Below are 25544 nucleotides of genomic sequence, written 5' to 3' on the forward strand. Positions count from 1 at the left end.
ATAATAAAGATAACATATTGCAGGATCATTAAGTTACCATGATTTTACCCAGAGATAGTGTTTGATAAAGGTGATATAGGACTGGGAGAAAAATAGCTTAATGTGGCACAAGATAACATTGCATAGAGATAACATAAGTTTACATATTTGCCTGTTCAGTTTAACTACGATAAATTAGGTAGAAAGGCAAAATGTACGCCTCTCAGTGAGAACGCGAAAGTTAAAACTGAGTTTGAAAATTCCTCATCTGTGAAAGATTACGCCATAACAAGGCACAATGTGATGATTAATGATTGTAAATAAGATTGGAAATGTGTTGACCTCATTTTTTTATCTTATTCCAGAAGACAAAGGGAACATTGAAACAACTATGGTTCAGAGAAGCATAGGGTACACACCAAAAAAGATGATGAGTCTTGCAACAGGTTCCATGATGGACTGGAGCAGAAGAGCCACTTACGTCAAGGCTTAAAGGAAACACATTCTGTACAAGTGAAACTTTTGGAGTCTTTGCCCCTGAATGCAGTATATTTTGAAGGCTGGGTAGTAAATGTATTCTGTATTTATTAATGTCACATAATCCTTATAAATTCCTTCATATTACACAGAAATCATCCATTAGCTGTACTGCATCATTTCTTTACAAAGTGCCAGTGTTTTCCTTAGTGCAGATAACTGGCTAACATTAAATTAGTGGATTAAATGCCTGGCTGATGTAATGCCTCATATACATTAAACATCATTCAATGATATTTGCTTCCAGCAATAAAACAAAATAAGCTAAAGTATATTGCATAATCTTAAATGACATGGTTTACATTGAATATTCTCTTTTAATATGTTTAAGAAGACCCTGAAACCTTGTAGATTAAAATTCCAGGTACATTGGTCTGGTTGGGGCAGCAATGGTAGAACATGTCCTGTTCTGGTATTCCTCTCAACACTTCTACATCCCGATACAAATGGAGGAAGATCTGTTTATTACAAGTATGCCTCAGCACGTAGCATACAGGGCAGATACACGTGGGAGTTATTTGTAAAGAGTAATAATGGTGCAAAGTTTTGAAAGAGGTCCTTTCTCCATGGCAACAGTCCAATTAGCAGGAGAATTCCATCAGTATTAAGATGTTGCACAATAGTTGGACTTGATAAATAACCCTGTGTATACTGCACTTGGATACAAATCCTGGCTACTTACATACAGCATAGCTGTCCATATTTTGGAGGTATGATACGAAGAAATAGAAAACAACTCCATGTTTACTTCAAATAGCCCTGTGTCTCAATTTCTCATAGAGCATAAGTGACGGGCAGGAGAACAATGACCCATATACAAACGGTAACAACAGATATTGCATAATATCTACCTCCTGGCATGTTACATTGTGTACTTGTGATATAATGAGTCATTTGATAAACAAAGCTTAACCATGACATCTGTTAGGCTGGGAAAAATCTTTTAAAACTGATTCAGATGTGGGGGGGCTGCATGTTTTCTGCAAAAAAAGCAACAAAAGTAATGGCTTTCAAGGTCTTAGCAGGGAAAGCAAACATGGTATGTTGGTACATATGTATCCCAAACAACATGGGAGAGATCCAATGGAAACCCAAGCTCAAACTTTCTCACGTATACTGAATGTGTTAACCTGGGTGTCACGCTAACAGGCAGTTCTCGGGTTACTTCAGAATTTAGTCACCAACATTGTGCATGAAGGTTTTCAACTCCCTGCCTTTAAAACTATGCGGTGTGAAGGGCCAATCCCTGCAGGCTTCTTCTGCAAAAAGGGATTTCTAATGTAGATTTAAATCAATCACATGACTTTTATGAAATCTCGTCATATCAATACAGGTCCAGCTCAGCACTTCCTACAAGGGAAGCTCACTGGTGTTGGTCTTTTATCAAGTAAAGTGAAGTCATGGAGTTGAAGTCTTCAGTCTCCAGCACAATGTATCAAGCTCCGGGGGTGATGAATACACTGCTCAGGCTAGGGGCAACATCGACCTGAGTAAGCAGCAGCCATGAGAGAGTGCAATAAGGAAGGAAAGTAGCCTAATTAGGGGGCTATTCAGCTGCCAAAAGCATATTACTTGGATCTTGTTAAGATACCCTTGAACTATACATGTTAAATAAAAGCTACCAAATCTGCTTGTCTCAGCCACACATACATCACCAAAACAGCAGTTACCATTTCTAATCCACAACACTGTACAAAACTATATTCAATAAATATATACTTGACAAGTAAATATGCCCATACGTATGTTAGCTTTTGCTGCAAGATATAGTGGGAAGTTGTACTAAAACAAAATGTATGCAAAGGGATTTATTCACTAGAGGGATAGATGGCAGAAGAGTTTGAAGGAGAGTTGGGTTTTAGCTCATCGACTTCACTGGTCCTACCCCAGTAAGCTTCTGCTGGGGGGGGGGACTTTGGCTGGCCCTGTATAATGTATAGTTTTTTCATAGTCTCGTCACACATTGAACTATGCATTACGCTAGGACAGCTTGGCCTTCTGGCAGGAAAAGGGTGCCAGTATTGGTGCATAATGAACAGCGAAGCAAGGGAGTTGGAACCACAACTTACCCCTTAGTGAATAAACCCCAAAATGTATTCAGTGAAAAGTAAAGACAGACTACTCTTTAGGTTGGCTCTGATATAACAAAAAAAAAATCCATATTATATGGCAAGTTAACGGAAGTGCTGAGAATTCCGAACATGATTTAGTTGCTTGTTGTATATGTCCCTACATTTCAATATCAAAAAAATATAGTAACATTTTCAGCATCCACTGTTCCATTTCTCTTTTTTTTTTCTAAGTACTACATTAGCTGGCTTTTGGTCATTTGCACATCTGATATTGTTCCTCATTGTGCCTACTCGAGGCACAATCAGCAATTAACTTTGCCATTGTTATGTGATTACTTCTGATTGTCATTGTTGTTTTAAAATTTTCTACATTGTTCTTTTTTCTTAAAAAAAAAAGGCAATATAAAAAGATAAAAGCATTTTATTTACACTTGATACTTTATATATTAGATAAAAATCTTCAATAAAGAGAGCTGGGTTGTTAAACTACAGCTATTAGTGTTTGATTATGACAAAAAAAACGAAAATAAATGAATACATTCAGGTATACATTCCATAATATATTTTATCCTTTACTTGTTATGGACCTGAAACCTGAAGTGATTCATTTATTTATACAAAACCATACAACTGAAAAGCAAATCCCAGCAGAGCACAGCAGTGTTTTATAATTGCTGTTCCACGATAAATAAACCTCACACTTTTTTCAAGAAACAACGGAGATTGTGTTAAGGATTACAAGAACTTTATTTTAGATGACACTTTCCTGAAAGCCGTGTAAGAATAATAAGTGACAGATTTGTGCTAGAGTCCTTCAAGAACCACGGATTATTATTGCCCTTGGACACTAAGCGCATTTACTTGTTGGGCGCGTGGTTTTGTATAACTTAAAAAAAACAAAAAAACTCGCCTGAGGAAATGCTATATAAGGGAAATCAAATATTAAAAATGCTGTAATTTATGGAGAGCATCACGTGATATTTTTAATGCACCTTAGTAAAAATAATTGATATTTTAGGAAGCATGACATAGAAACATAGAATTTGACAGCAGATAAGAACCATTCAGCCTCTGTTTACCGATATAAAGACTCAAGCCTTAATCAGTGGTTGGTCTTGTTTTAGAAACAGGATAGCTTTATGCCCACCCCATGCATGTTTGAAGTCCCCCACTGTATTAGCCTTCTGTAGTGTGGGTGTTCCTCTTATCTACCAATCTCTCAGTAAACTTCCTTACATTATATCTAAGCCTCTGACTCTCTCGATTTAGACTTTGACACCTTGTCCAAGCGTTTCTTCTCCTTTGAAATAAACTTTTGTCCTGTATTTTGATTAATCCCTTTAAGCACTTAAATGTTTCTATCACATCTCCCACCTGCCTCCTTTCCTCCCAGCTATACACGTTGAGATCCCTTACTCTTTCCTGATCATTTTTACCCTGCAAACCAATCACCACTTCAGAAGCCCTCCTCTGAACTCTCTCTAGAATGCCAATATTCTTGTGGGCCTCCAGAACCGCATTATACAGTGTGAAACTCTACTAAACGTAAAGCGGCAGAACCACCTCCATCTTCACAATTCTAGCGCCTCTAGCTTTACAATCCAGCACCCTGCTTGCTTTTTTGGCATTTTATTGCACTGGTTTCGTATTCCTCGCCCAATAATTACGCCCAAGTCCCTCTCTTCTGTTGTTGCAGACAGTAAAGTGGCCCCAAGGTTATATTTTACCTTTTGTATTTTTACACCATAAATTGTTGCATCAGCACCAAAGAAAAAAATCAGCGATTTGGGTTATGTTATATCTATGGAATAGCATTTCCTGAACAGGACCACAGAGGTTAATTTGGGCCTGTTAATGGAATTTAACACACATAAGTGATGTTACAAATATATTAACCGATGGCATTAGTGCAACAATAAATGAACAAGATGTCGCCGCTCTATATTCTGTTAGCAATAGCAGTCCTATGTTTGCTTTTACTGCGTCTAGCACCTCTGGCACCGTATTAATATATTATCATTTTAATGGTGTAGGTAATTACACAGTCATTAGACGGTCACAACTCATTTTGTAATAACAAACTGTATTTGGACCACAGTTAACATGTGTATCCATTCCTGAAATTTGCATTGCCCAAAGACTCTACAAGCCTACAAGGTACAAAAAAAAAAATACCGAGGTGTAAACATGTGACCGATCCTGCAGAATAGTTTGGCAGAGAGGTAAAGTAACACTTGCAGTGAGATAAACATAAGCCAAAACCATAGTGGCTTGGGTCACGTAAGTTGGTGTTTAAGTTTTAATAGAGGTTCCTGAACTGGCTAATACAGAGGCGGAAAGGTGAGTGAGTCATTTATATAAACCACAGATAGACAGGAACTGTTCTTGTTTTCAATAAACACTAACACATTCTAAACTGTATATGCGAATATGAAACCACATCATTTCATCTAAACCTTGGACATTTACCTTAAAATGATTTTAACATTTTTAGCCAGTTCATTAGCAGTACGACAAAGGAAGAACACAATAGTTCTAAACTATTGGTTAATGCTAATACAGGTTTAACGGTAGGCTCACCCATTATGCAGCCATTGGTGGTGGAATGGGTCGTACTGAAGAGCTCAGTGACTTTGTGAAATGTCTGCCCTGGTCCACTATAACTGCTATCATTGTGAAGTGGAAGAGTCTAGATGTACGAACAGCTTAGCCACAAAGCTGCAGAACATGCACACTCACCAATTAGGGCTGCTGAGCAATGAAACGCCTAGCGCATGAAAATCACCTGTGCTCTATAAATCAGCAAAGCAATGTGTATCAGGCTCTTCATCAAATGGGTTTTCATGGTCAAGCAACTCCACACAACCCAAAGATCACTATGCGCAACGCCAAACGTGGGCTGGAGTAGTTTAAAGCACACCCCCTCTGGACTCTGTAGCAGTGGAAACGTGTTTTGTGGAGTGACAATTCATGGTTTACCATCTGGAAGTCTGATGGACGAATCTTGGTTTGGTGGCTGCATGGAGAACACTAACTACCAGAATGAATGGTGCCTACTGTAAAGTTTGGTGGAGGTGGGATAATGGTTTGGGCTGTTCTTGAGGGGTTGGGCTAGCCCCCTTAATTTCAGTGAAGGATAATATTAATGCTACAGCACACAGAGACATTTTAGACAACTGCATGCTTCCAATTCTGTGGCACCAGTTTGGGAAAGGCACTACTCCCTGTTCCAGTATGGCTGTGCCCTTGTGCACAAAGCAAGGGCCATAAACACTTGTTTAGACAAGTTTGGTGTAAAGGAACTAGAGTTGCCTGCACACAGCCGTGGCCTTAACACCACCGAACACCCTTGGGATAAATTGTATTGCTTATGGCTTTGGAATGGGATGTCCAACAAGCACCTATAGGTGTGATGGTCTACATCATTTGGTCATATAGTGTTCTTACTTTGCGTTTACATACTCTGTTGGGGTACATCCAACATATAACTTTAGACACAGCACTAAGTGCCTGTTACGTGCATAATGGATATAACTACGTGTTGCAACTATGCTTGGTGAAAAAGGAAAAGCAATGAATTTCTTTTTACCATTGCTTGAGCCATCATTGTGGTTTGTTTTCTGCTGAATTATAAATACCTAGAGAATCTTGTCAACATCAGATGGGGATAGGGCAAACAAGCTGTACAAACATGTGGCAGGAAGCCATAACCAACAGTGACTTAACTAACCGGGATGATGAAATAAATATCCACATTAAAGGCTTAGTTTTGCTACGTACTGCACTTTGTAATTATCTGGCTCACTTACCCTTTCAAGATCTGACCCACGCTGCACTAGCATAGCAGAAGCTATTTTTGGTCTCAGATGAAGATCTTCTTGAAAGTGGAATTTGTACTTAAAAGTGGGGCTTAGTTAAACCATTATGGACGCAGGCTTTTTTTTTCCACTTGAGAAAAAGTACTTTGAAAATTGTCATATCTATAAAAATCATTTTGCTCTCTCTTATTTGGAGCACCCACACAAACTATACATATTGCCCCTTTCAAGCAAACATAGGAAACTAACCCTTTTACAGAACAATTTTCCTTGCTTTATTTTGCACATTCTTTGCAAAAAGGTGCCACTGATGAAAAAATACAATTTATGTGCATATATATATATACGGTTCAAAAGTTTCAGGTCACGTAGCAGTTTTCATGGAAAACAAGGAAACTTCTAGCTGTGCCAATATAATCGCAAAACAGGTTTTTCTGTGATCAATTAGCCTTTTAAACATAAACTTGGATTATTGGATTATTGGGCGAACACAATGTGCCATTGGAACACAGGTTGCTGCTAAAGGGCCACCTATATCCCTATAAAGAAATTCCATTAATTTCCAGCTACAATCAGGGCCGGACTGGCCCACCGGGATACCGGGAAATTTCCCGGTGGGCCGGCAGATTCGTAGGCCGGGCGGCTGCCCGAAATCTTATCTAAACGGCCGGCGCTACTTCAATTCTTTTTTTATTAAAGTATTAAAGCAGCGCCGGCCGCCGGCATCAGCGCTCAGCGGCCGTGTGCGATGGCCGCCTACTGATGGGAGCAGCGTGAGGGGTGAAAGCCCCGCCCCCTCGCACGGACCTTTCACCCCTCATGTTGCTCCAATCACTATGCGGCCATCAGATTAATGGAAATTTAATCGAAACGGCCGATGCGTGCTGACACCGCCGGCCGGACTACTTTAATACTTTTTTTTTATTTTACTTTATATGGCAAGCCGATCCGGCATATTCAATTAAAAAAAAAAAAAGAATTAAAGTAGCTCCGGCCGGCGGTGTCAGCACGCATCGGCCGTTTCGATTAAATTTCCATTAATCTGATGGCCGCATAGTGGCCGCATAGTGATGGGAGGAGCGTGAGGGGTGAAAGCTCCGCCCCCTCACACTCAGACTGCTGGAGCACCGGATGTCCTGTGGAAGAAGTAGAAGGTAAATAAAATTTTTAATTTTTTTTTAACAAACTGTATAATAATTTTTTTATATAAAAGCCTTATGCCCCCCATATGCCCCTCTGCCTCCCTGATATGCCTTATGCCCCTTATATGTCACTCTCCTTCCAGAAATGCCTTATACCCCTATATGCCACTCTGTTCCATGATATGCCTTCTGACCCCCTAAATGCCAGAGTGGCATATAGGGGTATAAGGCATTTCTGGAGTCAGAGTGGCATATAGGGGCTACAAGGCATTTCTGGAGGCAAAGTGGCATATATGAGGTTAAAATGCATATCATGGGGCAGAGTGGCATATAGGAGGGTATAAGGCATATCAGGGAGGCAGAGTGGCATATGGGGGGGCATAAGGCTTTTCTGGAGTGCCCCATGGTATACCTTTTAACCCCCTATATGCCACTCTGCCTCTATAAATGCCTTTTAACCCCCTAAATGCCACTCTGCCTCTATAAATGCCTTTTAACCCCCAATATGGCAGAGTGGCATATAGGGGGTATAAGGCATTTCTGGAGGCAGAGGGGTATATAGGGAGTTAAAAGGGGGCAGAGTGGCAAGCCTGGGGCAGATGTCTGGCACTCCACCAGAATTGATCTGTGTTTGTTTTCTGGATGTACCCTGCAATACGAAAAGACATCAGATTCTACTAACTTAATCAGGTTCTATTAACTTAAGTAGTTGAAAGCTCCTTGACATGGGGCTCTGTGCAAAAGAAAATAAAAAGGGGGTAGAAGGGGCTGTTGGTAACCCTATTAGAGGAAGGGAAAGATTGCATCAGGTTCTGGGCAACAGCGACTCGCGTGATATGCCTTTTAACCCCCTATATGGCAGAGTGGCATATAGGGGGTATAAGGCATTTCTGGAGGCAGAGGGGCATATAGGTGGTTAAAAGCAGGCAGAGTGGCAAGTCTGGGGCAGATGTGCATAACTGGGGGGGGGGCAGGTTGGCAAATAAAAGGAAATAAAAACAAAAACAAAAAATGTCTCAATCTAAAAATGTTTGCAGTAGTAAATGTTTTGATTCCATTATATGTAATATATTTCATTTATTAGGGCCTTTTAACAGTTTTGCTTTCTGGTATTTTAATACAAATAATATGATAAAAAGAATGTTTTATAGTTATTTGTACGGCAAATAGTGTGACTCGGGTATGTATAAGGGGTGCGTGTGGGTATAAGAGCTCAATCGCGAGATAAACTATATGGGGCTGCTCTCCAAATGTTTCCAGGGCTGCTTTTCAGTCCCAGTCCGGCCCTGGCTACAATAATCATTTACAACATTAACAACGTCTGGGCTGTATTTCTGATACAACTGTTACTTTAATGGACAAGCTTCATGTATCGAAAAAAACAAGGACATTTCTAAGTGAACGGTAGTGTACACTTTTTTTTTAATACTTTGGGCAGCAAAGCATTTTTTATCTTTTACTTTTACTGTGAGGGTAGAAGTTGAGTAGAGACTTAGTAGTTGTCCTGCATATCTTTATTTCTCTTTCCTTGAGGTCTTTGTAGACATAAGGTATATATTTTATAGCTAGGTGGTACTAGTGGTGATATCTACTTAAATATTGCTTTTTACATTTACTTTTTAATGTCATGTTTTAACATGTTTTTTATGAGTTACACCAGGGAGCTGGGCTCAGTAATCAGTGTGTGGTTATCTGAAGGGGAATTACTGAAATAATTTGCCTACCTTTCTCTACTGTAGTTGACAAGCTTATCTTGGAAGTGTAGGAAAGGCAGACTGTAGAGGAGACATCTTAGGGAGCCCACACATCCTCTGCAAACCATGGAGTCTTAAGAAGACTGCTGGTTTATAAGCTGTGTTAGAAATTGTTTTGACACTACTGAAGTCTAGATAATCTGTTATACGTAAATCTAGATAACAAATATGTATTTCAATTGCATGGACAGTATATTGCATGTGTGCGTTCGGAGTTACTACTTTTACTACACTTACTGCACACAGATATTGTTTGGTTTCATGCTTAGATGGAGCAAGGAGAAGAGCTCCAGGTATTTGCAGCACTAACCACACATCATAAATTAAAGTGTCGCTTCTATATGCAGTGCAGGCAGTATGTTTGGCTGAACACATCTCCCTGCATGTGCAGAAAGCCCTCCCATTGATTTCAATAGCAATGCTTTCCTCACACTGATTGGCTGTTTGAAGCAGCCAATCAGTGGCTGAATGGTAAGACCAAGGAGGAGGAAGTGGATGGCAGGTAAGCACTTTATTTACTTTTGTTCTGAAGAATTATAGTACAGCACTTTGATATGCACTCTTCTATAGAAGGGGATTTCAGGGACAGTAAATTGTCCCTTGAAGCAATATTTATTATAACTGAGCGTTTAAGTATACCAGACATAAACAGCTAAAAGATAAAATTTGTCATGGAAAAAAAGCATCCATCCATGTAAAGAATTATGATTCTGCTAGCCCCTCCTCAACAAAAAAAGAAACTCTCATTCTAAATCAAAAGTGACATCTTATTAACCATTTGTGGATTTCATAAAAATATTGTCTATATTTTACTTACCGAACTCATTCATCAGAGCTCTTGCCTTTGATACAAATGGTCCTACTTCACTTGGATGCATTTTTGCCCTTTCTTTTAAATCAGCACCTTTAGGTAAAACATAGAAACAGTTTCCTGGTTTAGCAATGAGAAACATGTTATTAAATTCCATCCAAATAATCTATATTCATCTGTATCTATTTTACCGATGCATATCATCATACGAATTTTGATAAGGCAAACATGGGCATCAAGCGACATACCGTACATATGATTTTTTGGTTTATTTGTTAGGCTTATTAAGGGGTGCTCATCTTGTGAACAGATGAGCTTCAGGTGGCAAATAGATACATTATGAACTAGTTACCAACTTGGCCTGATACTATTTGCTCAAGGTTTTAAAACAAAAATCAATGATAAAAACATAAAACTATACGTATTCAAAGCATGATCAGATCTACAACCAGCGAAGGAAATCCCATACAAACAGATCTGAAAACGGCAGCTAGCCACAGATTCAGTATCCTTATTGTGAGTAAAAAAGTACAGCTATGTACTATATCTGGCTAAATTGCAAATTTACAAAAGCAGTTTTAAACAATGGGAAGTAGGTTTGTATATGGTTCTGATATAATTCACATATGAAAAAGTAAATGTGGGATGACAACAAAGTAGACACAACCTTGCACTTAAAATTGATAGATTGTAGCAAAGAGAGCACTAAAAAGCATTTTAAGCTTTTTCTGGGTGCAAGGAGAACCCATATTATCATAGATCAACCCTGTTACACTTCATAGAAATCAAATGGCTCTAGGGCCATGAAATTGAGTGTGTTCTCCTTTTCTGATTCATTTTTAACCAAATATCTTGGCTCATAACATTTGGAGAGGGCATACCTTCTAGTCACCAAGCAGTAGGGTTAAGGTAACAGAAAAACCAAAGGGTGAGGGTTACAAAAAAAAAAAAAAAAAAAATACATGTTTACGTTTTTGTTTTCAAACCCTCGGAGGGGAAACACAAAAAAAAGGCAAAACGCAGAGTACCTGGAATCATACCAGGTGATAACTGAAAGGAAAATATATAGATCTATAGCCATAAACCTCGTGGGGAAGAAAAAGAAAACAAAATACTTTTGCTACTTCAAAGACTGCTACAAAGAAGAACACAGACAACATCTTATCTGTCTGAATACATTATGATCCCAGTACTCTGACGCACTCTTACATTTTTCTTTTTCAACACGTTGACTGGCAGGAGCATTTTTAGGATCACTGTTGAGATGTGGAATGTGGAAGGCAGATACAAAGGAAAGCCAGTCTTGGTTCATTAGGTAAACAAACATGCTAAGACGTACTCCTCACTCCTTGCCCACGTGGGCTTTCAACACATAAACAGTTACTGTCGTTAAAGCTAGAGCCTACGTGCACATTGCCAGTCTCTTGGTTAAGTAACTGGGTGAAAAAACAACTGTTACAACATAATAAAGCTTAATCATCATCTATTCATTTATCTTTCTCCCATTATTTGTCACACAAACAGAAACATTGGATACATTGATAAACTGACATCTTGGGGAACTTTCTCTTTTAAATATATCCCAAAAATCAGTATGTATTTCTTTTAAAAATGTATTAACATATGATAATGTCATGTATCGGTGTTCTAGGGAATAAGTGTCAGGTTTCACAATGTTATTGTACTATAATGCAAAAGAATATTGTACCAATAGCTAAAGATTCTATTTTAGTAAAAAAGCAAGCTAGCAGAAGGTACTAATTTTAAAAATGATTAAAAAAAAAATGTTTGTTCCACTCATTTGATTTTCTTCTGTGCTAGAGAGATTTTCTGGACATGTGCAAATTCGCAATTTTCGGCGGTGGCGTTGGTGTTGTGGTCTAGAGTAACATGTCAACAACTGAGTCAAGAATCTCTCGCATTTGAAAGGAAACTTAACTCCATCTAAGTGTCACAGTTATTTCTTCACCAGACTCGATTTAATTTAATGTAATTTAATGTTTTAATATTACAAGCTATGCGTTAAAATGGTAGTTTTCAAACAGAAACCAACAGGTTGTTTACATTGTATGTTCTTTAAGATAAAGGGCTGAAGATTGTAAGCTTGTGAGCAGGGCTCTCTCCACCAAATGTATCGGTTTGTTTTAGTCTGTCAATTCTCGTCTTGTCATACCCCTTGAATATATGTATCGTATTAAGCGCTGTGTAAATTGTTGGCACTGTATACATAAAAGATAATAATAATAATAATAATAATAATAATAATATTTCAAAACCAATTTTTTCCAAATCTGATTGAGTATCTTTAAAGCCGGCCAATACAATGTACCCCATCAAACCATATATTTTTTGAAAACGAGACACCTCAAGGTATTTCAAATACTAGTACCGTATTTGCTCGATTATAAGACGAGGTTTTTTCAGAGCAAATGCTCTGAAAAATACCCCTCGTCTTATAATCAAACCTCAAATAGGTCTGACTATGAGACTAAGATCCAGATCCCCCGCAGCTGCAGGGGACCTGGATCCTCCTATCCCCCCCCACCCCACTTACCGGTGCTTCTGAGTCCCCGGTGTGCAGCCGGGGCAGTGTGTAGATGTCTATGCAATTCGCGTAGACAACTTACGTTGCAGCCGGAAGGAGGCGTGGCTAGCAGCGAGGGTTGTCTGCGTTCATCGCGGAGACCTTCCCCGGCTCCGGTGCGGGGAATTCTCTCCGACAGCCGGGGAAGGTCTGAGCGGTGGACGCAGACAACCCCCGCTGCTAGCCACGCCTCCTTCCGGCTGCAGCGTAAGTTGTCTACGCGAATTGCATAGACATCTACACACTGCCCCGGCTGCACACCGGGGACTCAGAAGCACCGGTAAGTGGGATGGGGGGAGGTTAAAAGGCATATCATGGGGCACAGTGGCATTTAGAGGGTTAAAAGGCATATCATGGGGCATATCACAGTGCCATATAGGGGGTATAAGGCATTTCTGGGGCAGATGTGCATAACTGGAGGGGGGCAGGTTGGAAAATAGAAGGAAATAAAACCAAAATTTTTCTCAATCATAGCTTTTATTTAAAAAAAATAGTTTAAATGAATTAACATTTACTGGTAAAACTTTTTTCCTATAGGGTCATCTTATATTCAGGCCTTTTCTTTTTTTCCTAAATTAATATTCAGATTTGGGGGGTCGTCTTATAATCGAGTAAATGCGGTACTTTAACCCTTTCCATGCACTAATTCTACTACTGCCCATTGTCAAACTTTGTGGTAGTAATATATTTTGTGTTTTTTAATCACAAAATTGCACTTCAAGTATGGATTTACAGCTCCTGGTTTATGTCACTAGTAAACAAGACGCCAATATGTCTTCAGCAACATCTCCCGAGTATGTGCATGGTTTTGTCGGGTTGTTTGGGAGGTAAAATTCCACATTTGGGAAGTGGGCATTTTTTAAATTGGAACTTTAACATCTGGTCCTCCTGCCCCATGTCCTAATAGGGTCATCTTTAAAGCCGGGTTATTCAATTAACCCCATCAAACCATATATTTCTAAAAACTAGACACCCCAAGGTATTTAAAATTGTGGCATATTAACCCTTTCCATGCATTAATTTTACCACCAGCCCTTGTAAAATTTGTAGTATTTGCATTTTATCACACAAATTGCACTTCAGGTGTGATTTTACAGCTCCTGGTACATGTCACTGTGAAACAACACACCAATATACATACCTGGGAACTCTGTGGGTCTTGACATGCCCCGCAACCCCGCCCATTTTTCCTTTAAATGGAGGTGTTTCCCGCTGACATCAGCGAGACCTCCCACCGACTTCAGCGGGACCTCCCACCGACTTCAGCGGGACCTCCCACCGACGTCAGTGTGCAGTCCTGGCAGCATCCCGCAACGGAAGGCTCCGGGTAGCCGGAGCCCAGAAGTTGCCAGGTATGCCAATATATGTTCAGCAACATCTTTTGATTGCAGTGATACCACCCATGCATGGTGTTTGGGGGCTAAAAGGCCAGATTTGGGAAGTATGCTTTTTTTCCCCATTTTGGTCAGTCAGTGCCTTTGCCCTATCTTTGAAGCTGGCTACTCCTATTTACCCCATTTAACCATTGGGTTTTTTTGTTGTACCCACCACTTGGGTAATTGAAATGCTTTTATTTCCATGTCAAGATTTTTAGGACGTTACAGTGCTAATTTTAGCATTTGCTAATAATAATAAACTTTATTTTGTATTTTATTTATTTTATTCTTTTTGGACTTTTCTCTTTTTTTTTTTTTTTTACATTTTGCTGGAACTGGATTGTTGCTCTTATGGTAACATCACTGCATATTTATTTTTAAAGATTTTTTTTTTTAGCAATTTTTTTTTTCCATTTTGTTTTAAATATTTTACTAATCACATTAGAAAGCTGTGCTCCATTGACTTGCATGGTTTAATGCAGTACCTGTATTCAACCTGCAAGTGGAGCAAGAGTTCTCAAGAGGGTCTGGAGAGACCCTATGGAAAACTTTCACAATTTGGTTATTCTTTTTTGAAGGACGCGCCACCATCTTTTGAGTGGCAAAATCACTCACAGTGGCGGTTGTGACCACTCCCTCTCTCATTGTGACATCACTGCCATAAATAAATAACATGGTCAAGAGGTCCCTAAGGGGACCTATAATCGTACTGCATTGATAAATTTCAAAGATTACAAAAAATTATAAATAAATAATAAAAAAGAAAAAACTTAAATCCCATTGCCATAGCACAACATCTAAAAGGTATAACCCCCTGCCCTCGTTCAAAACCCCCAAACCCATTAAGCCATAAGTATGAGAAATACTACCCTATAGGGTACTATATGTAAGGGATGGATATGGCCCTCTAGGAAAGAAAAATAAAACTAAGGATGTGAGGTATTTCCGTAATCAGGAGATACAGCTATTTTGCTACAATTTTGCAACAATGTTGCTGAAAAAAAGAGCAGGAAATTATTGCTACAGACAACTTTGGCAGTGATTGATGTCCAAATAGCTGCATGAAAAATGTCCAAATGCCCCTGATGAGATACTCAGGGTTGTCTGCTTAACAGAAATATATACTTTTATATATATGCATATGTGGTATTGCCATAATCAGGAGATGCACCTGAACAATTTAGGCTGGATTTCTCTGCCATAAAACATACCCTGTGCAAAAAATCTTACATATTCTACAAAATACTAAGAAGTGTTGGTGAAAAAGCCCCTAGCCCCCCACACATGTACTGGCACACATATTTAAATGTATACACATAGTGTATACATTTAAATACACATAGTGTAGTGGCTCCATAACCCATATTTATGAAAAAAATCCCAGATATTAAACATATAGCTTGAAAAACTGGATAAAACTGGATAAATTGGTATGGACAGAACAGAACGGCTCAGCATAATTTTCTCCCTATTTCTTTGGCATCTAAGGTCTGTCTCATTTTACACTCAATACAGTCAGTTCAACCTCCTCTAATATTTTAAACTTTTACCACACATATGCTTTTTTTCTCAGGATTATTAGTTTATTACATACAAATGAACAGTATACATATTAAATCACTCTCTGGTCAAAAGTATCTGAGTGTTGTTTTCTTCTTCTGATGTTTTCCTTCTCTAATCGAATTTGGCCAGACCTTTCACTTTCCAAACATTCCTCCAAAACGAGAGCATTTTTTTGATCTTCTTTAAGAAAAAATTTGCCAGCCTCTCCAACACATTCTGTCGTCTGCTCACCTTTGGGGTTGGAGTAGGTGAGCTGTTATGATCTGCTTCAGAGGAGGAGATCGTGTTACCAGATCTAGTTTCCTCGTTAGCTTCAGCAACGTCCTCTGGAATGATTGTGTTAGAGATGTCTTCTCCTGTGTCCTCTTTGCTTTCCTCTGGTGGAGGAACAGCATTGGTGTAAATGGGGTTATCAGATCTAGTTTCCTCGTTAGCTTCAGGAACACACTCTGGAATGATTATGTTAGAGACGACTTCTCCTGTGTCCTCTTCACTTTCCTCTGGTGGAGGAACAGCATTGGTGTAAATGGTGTTATCAGATCTAGTTTCCTCGTTAGCTTCAGCGACATTCTCTGGAATGATTGTGTTAGAGACGGCTTCTCCTGTGTTCTCTTCGCTTTCCTCTGGTGGAGGAACAGCATTGGTGTAAATGGTGTTATGAGATCTAGTTTGTTTGTTAGCTTCACAAACGCACTCTGGAATGATTATGTTAGAGACGGCTTCTCCTGTGTCCTCTTCACTTTCCCCTGGTGGAGGAACAGCATTGGTGTAAATGGAGTTATCAGATGGTGTTTCCTCATTAGCTTCACAAACGAACTCTGGAATGATTGTGTTAGAGACGGCTTCTCCTGTGTCCTCTTCACTTTCCCCTGGTGGAGGAACAGCATTGGTGTAAATGGAGTTATCAGATGGTGTTTCCTCATTAGCTTCACAAACGAACTCTGGAATGATTGTGTTAGAGATGTCTTCTTCTGTGTCCTCTTCACTTTCCTCTGGTGGAGGAACAGCATCAGAGTAAACACGACCAGGGACAAATTCTTCTATATTCTCCTCCAACTCTTGAATTGAAGATTGTCTGTGATCTCTCTCGATGTTTCTCACATCATTAATTGTAAAGTTTATCACAATATCTCCAATAAAGCAACTCACTATTACAGACTGCCATTCATAGCAGCAAAATCCATCATCAATTCTGTCAACGAAACCCAAAGCGGTATATGGTACAGGACCGGTAAAATCAATTAGTGTCCAGTAAGACATATTTCCGAAGAATATATCAACTGAATTCGCAAAATGGAATATAAAGTTATCCAAGACAGTGGCAGCTCCTCTCAACTAACTGGCAGAGGAACAAATGCTCAGTGCCCTGCACTCACTAACCTTGTGCTGCACATGATGTCATAAAGACTGAGCACAGAACACCAACAGCATCACAGCCTGTGTCTGAAAACTGACAAATTTTTAAAATGCAACTGACACTGACTTTAAAAAAACAGTATGAAACTATAAACATACCTGGGAACTCTTCGGGTTTGGCCCGGAGAACTCTGGGAGAAGCATCGCTTCTTAGGTTCCTTGTGTTTACTAGAAAAATCTTTTACTCATCCAAAAAAGGCTAATAATAAAACCTGCTAAGTAGATTTTACTATTTGTCCTGAGTTTAAAAATACCCAATGTTTTTATGTTTTGGGGGTTTTTTTTGCTTCTTTCTACAAGTTATTGGGCAATAAGTACATGTAGCATTTTGCTATGCTCTAGCAAAAGTCTCCAATGACTTGCTCTCTGCCAAGGCAAAAGGTCACTTTTCCATTCTAATACTCTTGGATCTCTCTTCTTGAGTCACTTGCTTCTATAGGCATTCGAGATACAGCTCTCTCTCCTGGATCTCCTCCTATCTGTCTAACCGTTCCTTCTCTGTCAGCTTCTCTGGCAAGACATCATCACCCCTTCCACTTTCAGTTGGTGTCCCCCAAGGTTCAGTCATTGGTCCTCTGCTGTTCTCTCTTAATAGTTAATCTCTTGGCAAACTAATCAACTCATTTGGCCTCCAGTATCATCTATATGCAGATGATACCCAAATCTACCTGTCTTCTTCTGACCTCTCTCCATCTCTCATGTCCCGTATTATCAATTGCTTGTCTGCTATTTCTTCATGGATGTCACAATGTTACCTGAAACTTAATCTTTCTAAAACTGAACTCATCATCCTCCTTCCTTCCATCTCCACTCCACTACCTGAATTATCTATCAGCATTAACAACACGACTATCTCTCCTAATAACCAGGCCCGATGCCTTGGGGTAATCTTTGATTCTAACCTTCATCCCTCACATTCAGTCCCTTGCCAGATCCTGCCGCTTGCACCTAAAAAACATCTCTCGCATCCTCCCCTTCCTCACCCAAGAATCTAGGGCTGCAACAACTAATCGATAAAATCGATAATAATCGATAATGAAAATCGTTGCCAACGAATTCCATTATCGATTAGCTGAATCGATTTTTATCTATTATAAAATGAGGGTTTTTTTTATCTGAAAAATACCCCTAGTTTTATAATCCGTTCGTGATGGGGTGTTTAGGGTTAATTCAGGGACAGTTGTGGTTGATGGGGTCTTCCGGGTTAATTTAGGGGCAGTTGTGGTTGATGGGGTCTTCAGGGTTAATTTAGGGGCAGTTGTGGTTGATGGGGTCTTCAGGGTTAATTTAGGGGCAGTTGTGGTTGATGGGGTCTTCAGGGTTAATTTAGGGACAGTTATGGTTAATGGGGTCTTCTCTTCAGGATTAATTTAATGCTGAGGACTGAGGGTTAATTTAATTAATTTAATAAGGTTAACTTAAGGTGCAGTTAGCGGTAAAGGGGGGCAAACTAAGGGGAATCTAAATCCTGGGGGCAGTGAAGATTAACCCTGTATTTAGTTATAAAAGTATTGTGTCTGTGAATGAGTCTGCAAATCTATGAGTGCACTATGGCATATCAGGGGGTATACGGCATTCCTGGGGAGGACGGAGTGACATATCAGGGGGTATAAGGCATATAGGGTATATAAGGCATATGTGGGGAGGGCAGTGTGGCATGTCTGGGGGTATGTGGCATGTCTGGGGGGGTGTCGCATATCTGGGAGGCAGTGTGGCAAACCTGAGGTCAAATGTGCATAACCGGGGGGCCGGTTGGGAAATAAAAACAAGAAATGCATTTTTATCAAACTTTTTTATTCTGCTATTTGTTTTTAACATCCTATGTTACTTTATAAAATTATTTTAAATAAATGAACATTTTTAATTTTTTTATCCGATTAATCGAAAAAATAATCGGCCAACTAATCGTTTATGAAAATAATCGTTAGTTGCAGCCCTACAAGAATCCATAAAAACTCTGGTCCATTCATTTATCATTTCCCATCTTGACTATTGCAACATTCTCTCCTCTACAGTCTGTCCTAAATGCTGCTGCTAGGCTTATCTTCTTTGCACGCCGCTCCTCTTCTGCTTCCCTACTCTGTGAAACCCTCCACTGGCTCCCAATTACCTTTAGAATTAAGTTTAAAATCCTGGTACTAACATATAAGGCCCTCCCTTACATTATTCCTCCACACATTTCTGCTCTCATAGGCAAATACTCTCCTACTCGATACTTACGTTCTTCCCATGGGCTAAGGCTCTCCTCCTCACTTACCACCTCTTATTTTTCCGTCTACAAGATTTCACTCGGGCTGCCCCATATCTCTGGAATCTACTTCCACCGAACCTTCAGCATTCACCCTCCCTCCCAACATTCAAGAAACATCTCAAAGCTCACTTCTTCAGAGAAGCCGCACCATCTTAGCTGCTAGAACTTCCTTGTCATCGATACAACCACCTAACTACCTCTCACCCTTTCTCTGTGCCTTATGTTTGTCACCCCAGTCCCTCAAGATTGTAAGCTTGTGAGCAGGGCTCTCTCCACCGAATGTATCGGTTTGTCTTAGTCTGTCAATTCTCATCTTGTCTTACCCCTTGAATATATGTATTGTATTAAGCTCTGCGTAAATTGTTGGGGCTATATAAATAAAAGATAATAATAATATATGCCTAGCTATCAAAAGCGTTTCCAAATTGCTCTAGAAAAAGAGATTTTAGTGCGGATGGATCAGAAGATGGGCTTGTATTTGAGGTTCTATATTTATTTGATTCTCACAGAATGGGGAATAAAAATAAAGTGAGATTTTGTACGCTGGCACAAATTATCCAAGCATTGCAAGGCGAGGGGCATCCTTGAGCTGCGGCTGGCTGTCCAGTTTGCCTTAAACTGGGTTTCTCAGAAGAGCTTAGCTTGTCAAAATACAGGCAGATCTGCCCATAAGCATTCTCAGAACAGGACAGTTATTACCCCATGCACAGTTCCTATTCACTAATTTACTATGATTATATAAACATGCAAAGAAACAAATTCTGAAAATAGACCGGGAAATCCTTTTAACAAGTATGATCAGAGGAATACATAAACATATTTAAGTTTGTAAATTAAAAATGAACATATATTGATCTACCATGAATAAACGAAACGTTCATCAACTTGCAACCTGTATATTTAACAACCTAGAAGGCACACATTTGAACACTCACAATATTTTCCAGGAATTGCGTACCATCGTACCCATCCATCGGACTTTAACGCTCACACAGCCATGAAGGTCACATCACACATTAACAAGTGAGATGACGTGCATCTCAGATGCTCATTACTCAGTGCCAAGAAGTTGCTTGCATCTTAGCATTTTGTACACTTCTAATCCAGTTCGTAATCACCGATTCATACTGTATTTTTGAAAATGCCTTCAAGTGTTGTTACAGAAGGCAAGCTGGAAAGAAACCTTGAGGTAACATGACCTAATTCAGTTAAGAAACATCTTATGGTTTGCAATGTTGGGAATGTCAAGCGTCCGTGCTAACCCCGTTAGAGGCTACACATTCCAATGCAACACAGAAATCAAATCTCAAAGGTGTACTTTCAAGTTCATATAATAACCATGTCAAGAATCCTACGTGCAAAAAGACATACTTCCTTTACATGCTCTGATGAGATTAACAAACAATAGCCATAAGTCCTGCCAGTTAGTGCCTGCTTTGAAATGATAAAGATCTCAGTGAATCGCGGATAACTGCTCCGCTTAGACTGCAGCGGAATATCAAAAGCTGACGGAGAAACTAAAATACCATCATCAGCATACTGCTTCTGTGAAGGCAGAGACATGAGAAGCAATCTTTCAAATCTATGTGGACAATAGCCCCCAGGAATACAACCATCTCCACTTCCAACCTTTACACGTTTACAAGTGGTGTAGGGGTTCAGAATGGAATTGTTTTGACATATCAGTGCTGATCGGAGCAACTGAAGTAAAAGGAGTCCTCAGTGACTACATAATGCCATGGGGGAGTAATGGAATGATGTAGGTTTTCCATCGCTTAACCCACCAATGCTAATGTTACCTGAACAAACAACTGTCAATTATTCAGCACGTTACAATTGCAGGGAATAGAACTTGGCAATAAACAACTTCAACCTTGGTCATCTTGGTGGATTCCAGTAAGCCATATCGATCATCCTCGTGCCATCAGACCTATACTGCTTGTCCTCAATAATGTAAAGAGTATCTAATCTCCTAATGATATAGGCAGCGTGAATCTAAACTGTTCTTCGGAAGTATTAACCCTTTCACAGTTAGCCGAGCATTTCGCTATGGGTTGTACTCATCAACATTTTCAAGAATTTGTATTAGAGTGGAATGGAATTTTGGGAATTAAGGTTATATTTTACACATCTATTTTATTCATCTATTGTTTTGTTTGGAGTTCATTTTAATTGTACTTCTTTATGATGGCCAAACACAGATTGTGCCAGTAGCGACATGAAATGTTCGTAACACAGAAAAAAAAACTGCTTCGATTTGCTTAAAAGAAATACAGAGATTGGCATAAAATTTAATTGTTACAAAAACACCTAAACAGAGCAAAGCCGCTAAAAAAAAAATGTTAAAACCACCTTGGGCAAAACATGCTCAACAGACAGGGACCTAGGGGGGGCAAATTACCGGTTAAGATGATTCACAATCTACTTTATAGCGTGTGTAGTAAAATTACACAATTTACAAATGAAATATAATTCAGACAGTTTCATTTGTATTTAGAAAGGTTTAGTCAAGTTCATTAAACAAACGAAAGACCGTAAATGTATGTGGCTGTTTCAATAAGTAACGCATAGCTGTTTTGTCAGTAATTTAGTAATAATACTAGTCTAAGTTTGATTTTAAATGTTTACATGACAGTGCTATTTTGATGGTACGGCCTTAAATGCTAGCGTTCGCGTTCTATTTTAGTAGACAAGGCTCAAGCACCGCTGTTACTACATCTGATGCAGCTGCCCCCTCCCCGTCTCAAACATGCACTTTAATGGCACCAACCCCCGAAGAGACATTATACAGCTCAGTGGATTACAATGACTCTATTTAAATTGATAAATCATAATAATTTGATATTTACTTAGTTACTATCATATGTGACAATCCAATATTAGCCCTTTAAAAGTCCACCACAAAGATTCAGACGTAGTGACTTGGTAACGATGGCACCCAAGTAATTGTACTATGAAAACAATGACTTGTCAGAAGCTAAAGATATTATGTATTGAAATTGGGATTTATAGCATAGGGAACATTCATATATCATGTAATCAGAGTAAAGAATAAAGAAGCCAACTCAGAACCTGCCTCTGATATGTTGAGGTTGGACTCCTGGTCAAACCCTGGAAATGTAGCAATTATGATAAGGGCTGCCATCCTGTACGCTTTCCCTACCTCGATGATGTGTGCCAGTTGTTGCCATATAAGTATACTTAAAAGTACTTGCATTATTTCTTTATGAAACGATGTTTGTCATTTTATGTTGCAACGGCGTTATCAACCTCATTTATAAATATAAGTGTTTAAGAGATATTTCACTTCAACTGGCGGCATCAAATGACACATTTTTTTATAAAAAATTATACTTGTCAAATTATGTTGTCATATGGGAAACTGACAAACTTATCAAAAATAATTTGAGAACGTTACAGATGAAGCATGTTAATTTCACTACATCACGCTCCCTGTCAGAGAACAGCAATGTTGGGCATCTGGCCTAATTAACCAGTCATCTTGGCTTAGTGAGCTGCAAAGCAGGCATAACATAAGGGCAATTTGTAATTACTTGCAGAGCGCTATTAAAATGCTTAATAGGGATAAATGTGCACTGAGGAGGACCATATATGACGGTGTGCTGGTTTTCTTTATAGTAGCACATAAAGCCTTGACCGGTGTATATGACTAACAAGTAGAGATTAAAATGAAAATGACCAGAGATTGATTTATAACATATAGGTAATGGAGTAAATATATCCATAATCTTGTAAGAACAAAACTCATCCATATGCTTGACAATGTTCTTTATTTATTTATTTATTTTTAATATAAAAAAAATGTGTCATAGATCAAGGATACCCGGTCTCACAAGAACCTACTCAATAGTGTAGGTTAATAGTGATATGAAAGGGGGTGAAAGAGTGCTAGAATAAGAATGTCAGCAGGAATTATGCTTAGAACAACACAAAGCAATCCATTAAACCCCGTGTTTTGTATTTTCAGAAACTCCAAACAGGAAGCCAGAATTTTTTTTTTAACCCCTTCAATCCCAGGGGTTTTTGGTACCTCAAAGCCCAGAGCAATTTTGCCATTTTTGGGGTATGTCGGTTTAGCGATGATTCTCTTTTCCTGTGAATAGTGTACCCATATAAACTATATATCGTTTTTTTAAGGAGAGATAGAGCTTTCGTTTGATACCATAGTTGGATGATTAGCTGGAAATTTAGAATGAGAAATTTAGTAAAAACTAGCGAAGATTAGAAAATTAAACTAATTTTTTTTTACATTTTCCCTCTGAATCCTCACAAAATTAGGTAAAGTGATGGAAAATCCACTCCAAGTTTATTAATTCAGGTGTCCTGATTTCAGAAATACCTAATTTATATAGATTTTCCAGACTTTCCCAGCACCAGGGAGCGTTCTATTAGGTGTACAATTTTGTATAATTTTTATGCCTATGGCTTAACGGGTTTGGGGGTTGTGAACGGGGGCAGAAGGGTTATACTGGCTAGATGTTATGCTAGGGCAATGGGAAGTAAGGTTTTTTAATAATTTTTTTATTATCTTTTTTTATATATTTTTTTTTTTATTTTTTTTTATTTTAATTTTTTTACATTTTTTTTATTTTTTATATATTATTTTTACACAGTAATGGTTAGAGGTCCTCCTAGGGACCTCCTGAACATGCCAGTGATGTCACAATGACATCACAGCCCACATTATAATTTTTTTTTGTATTATTTATATTAATATTTTAATGATTTTTTTAATATTATTTTTTAAATGACTAACCGTTTTTTTTTTTTTTTCTTTTCTCTTACAGGACGGGAGGGGGAGTGAGAGAGATGGTCTCTCACTCCCCTCCCCGCGATCCCCCTGCACCGATCACACTGTGATCTCTATGCAGGTCCTCACAGACCTGCATAGAGATCGCAGCGTCTCTGTGCCTCATCGGAGGGCAGGATATCCCCGCAGGGGATATCCTGTCCTCCGATGACCTTCCGGGTTACGTCAGCAGTGACGTAACCCGGAAGGGAATGCCCGATCGCGCGATCGGGCACTTTCAACCGTAACAGCTTACCGGCTTTCATGCCGGAAGCTGTTACGGGAGATCGGGCAGCAGAAAGCCGGCAATGCCGGCTTCTGCTTCCAGGGGGGAGTCCAGGCTGTCAAACGACAGCCTGGTCTCCCGTGCAGCGGCAGGGATGTGTCCCTGACGCTGCACGAAAGGCTGGACGTACCGGGACGTCCATAGGGGTTTCTTTGTGGGCGTTTTTTGGACGTCCCGGTACGTCTATAGGGGAACTAAGGGGTTAAAAGGCATAACATGAATGTGATCCTCATTAAGCTAAAAAATAAAATAATAAACATAGAATGGTATTTTGATGAGTCAAAGACATTGTAAATTTAGCGTGATATGCAGAAAAACAGAAAATCTGTTGTTATCACATGATAAATTCAAACTAATCTGTGGTTCTGGAGCAAAAGGAAAAATCCGGCAGAGCAAAAAGACCAGATGATCTAAGAAATGTTCTAGAAACCTATAAGTGGTTCTGTACCACGACCTTAAGTGGTTAATTCATTTTATAGGCAGACACAACGTCCAGCTAGCCATCAAACATACATGTTTATGTGTTTACTGTGTAACCCACCACGTATCTATTTGTCGGCCCTATGATGCACCTGAGCACCTATCAAATATCATGGAGCCATTTTTGCTTGGTACCTTGAAACCTATAACTTATAAATATGTTTGTATTTTTGTATACATCTATAATAGTGTTAGACATATGCTTCCTGACAAATAAGTAAAATGATTGACTGAAAACATAACTGTGATCCCACGAAAGTCTAGGCTAAAAAGACTATAAACAATAAAATAGACAATGGCTGCATCCCCAGCTGACTTTTGCTCTTATTCTGATTACATTATATATATATATATATATATATATATATATATATTTTTTTTTTTTTTACATTACATGTAATTCTACTTTTCAAACAAATCTTTACAATAATATAATTATCAACCAGATATCTATTTCACACCACGTGGCAGGTTTAAAGCACACTGAAAGAATATTTATAAAATGAAGGTTATATATATGTATGTTATAAAGATGCAGGTAGGTTAACAATTAAACCATATAAGCAACTATGACAGGAAACCACCTAGACTATGGCCAAGGTTATTGTACATGTTATATGTATAGGTGGGTGATAGTAATTGCTTATCGCTGATTTTGCCACTCA

The 25544-nt window shown here is 39.0% G+C and overlaps 1 protein-coding gene across 1 annotated transcript in view; it reads right to left on the reverse strand.

Annotated features, from left to right (window-relative positions):
- Positions 1-25544, reverse strand: part of AUH (AU RNA binding methylglutaconyl-CoA hydratase) — a 90453-nt gene that overhangs the window by 54599 nt on the left and 10310 nt on the right. The window contains exon 4 of the mRNA XM_053467825.1: positions 10120-10206. Coding sequence (XP_053323800.1) covers positions 10120-10206 — 87 coding nt within the window. The remainder of the gene's footprint in view (positions 1-10119; positions 10207-25544) is intronic.

Source organism: Spea bombifrons, chromosome 1, assembly GCF_027358695.1.
Source record: "Spea bombifrons isolate aSpeBom1 chromosome 1, aSpeBom1.2.pri, whole genome shotgun sequence".
In the NCBI taxonomy this organism is placed as follows: domain Eukaryota; kingdom Metazoa; phylum Chordata; class Amphibia; order Anura; family Pelobatidae; genus Spea; species Spea bombifrons.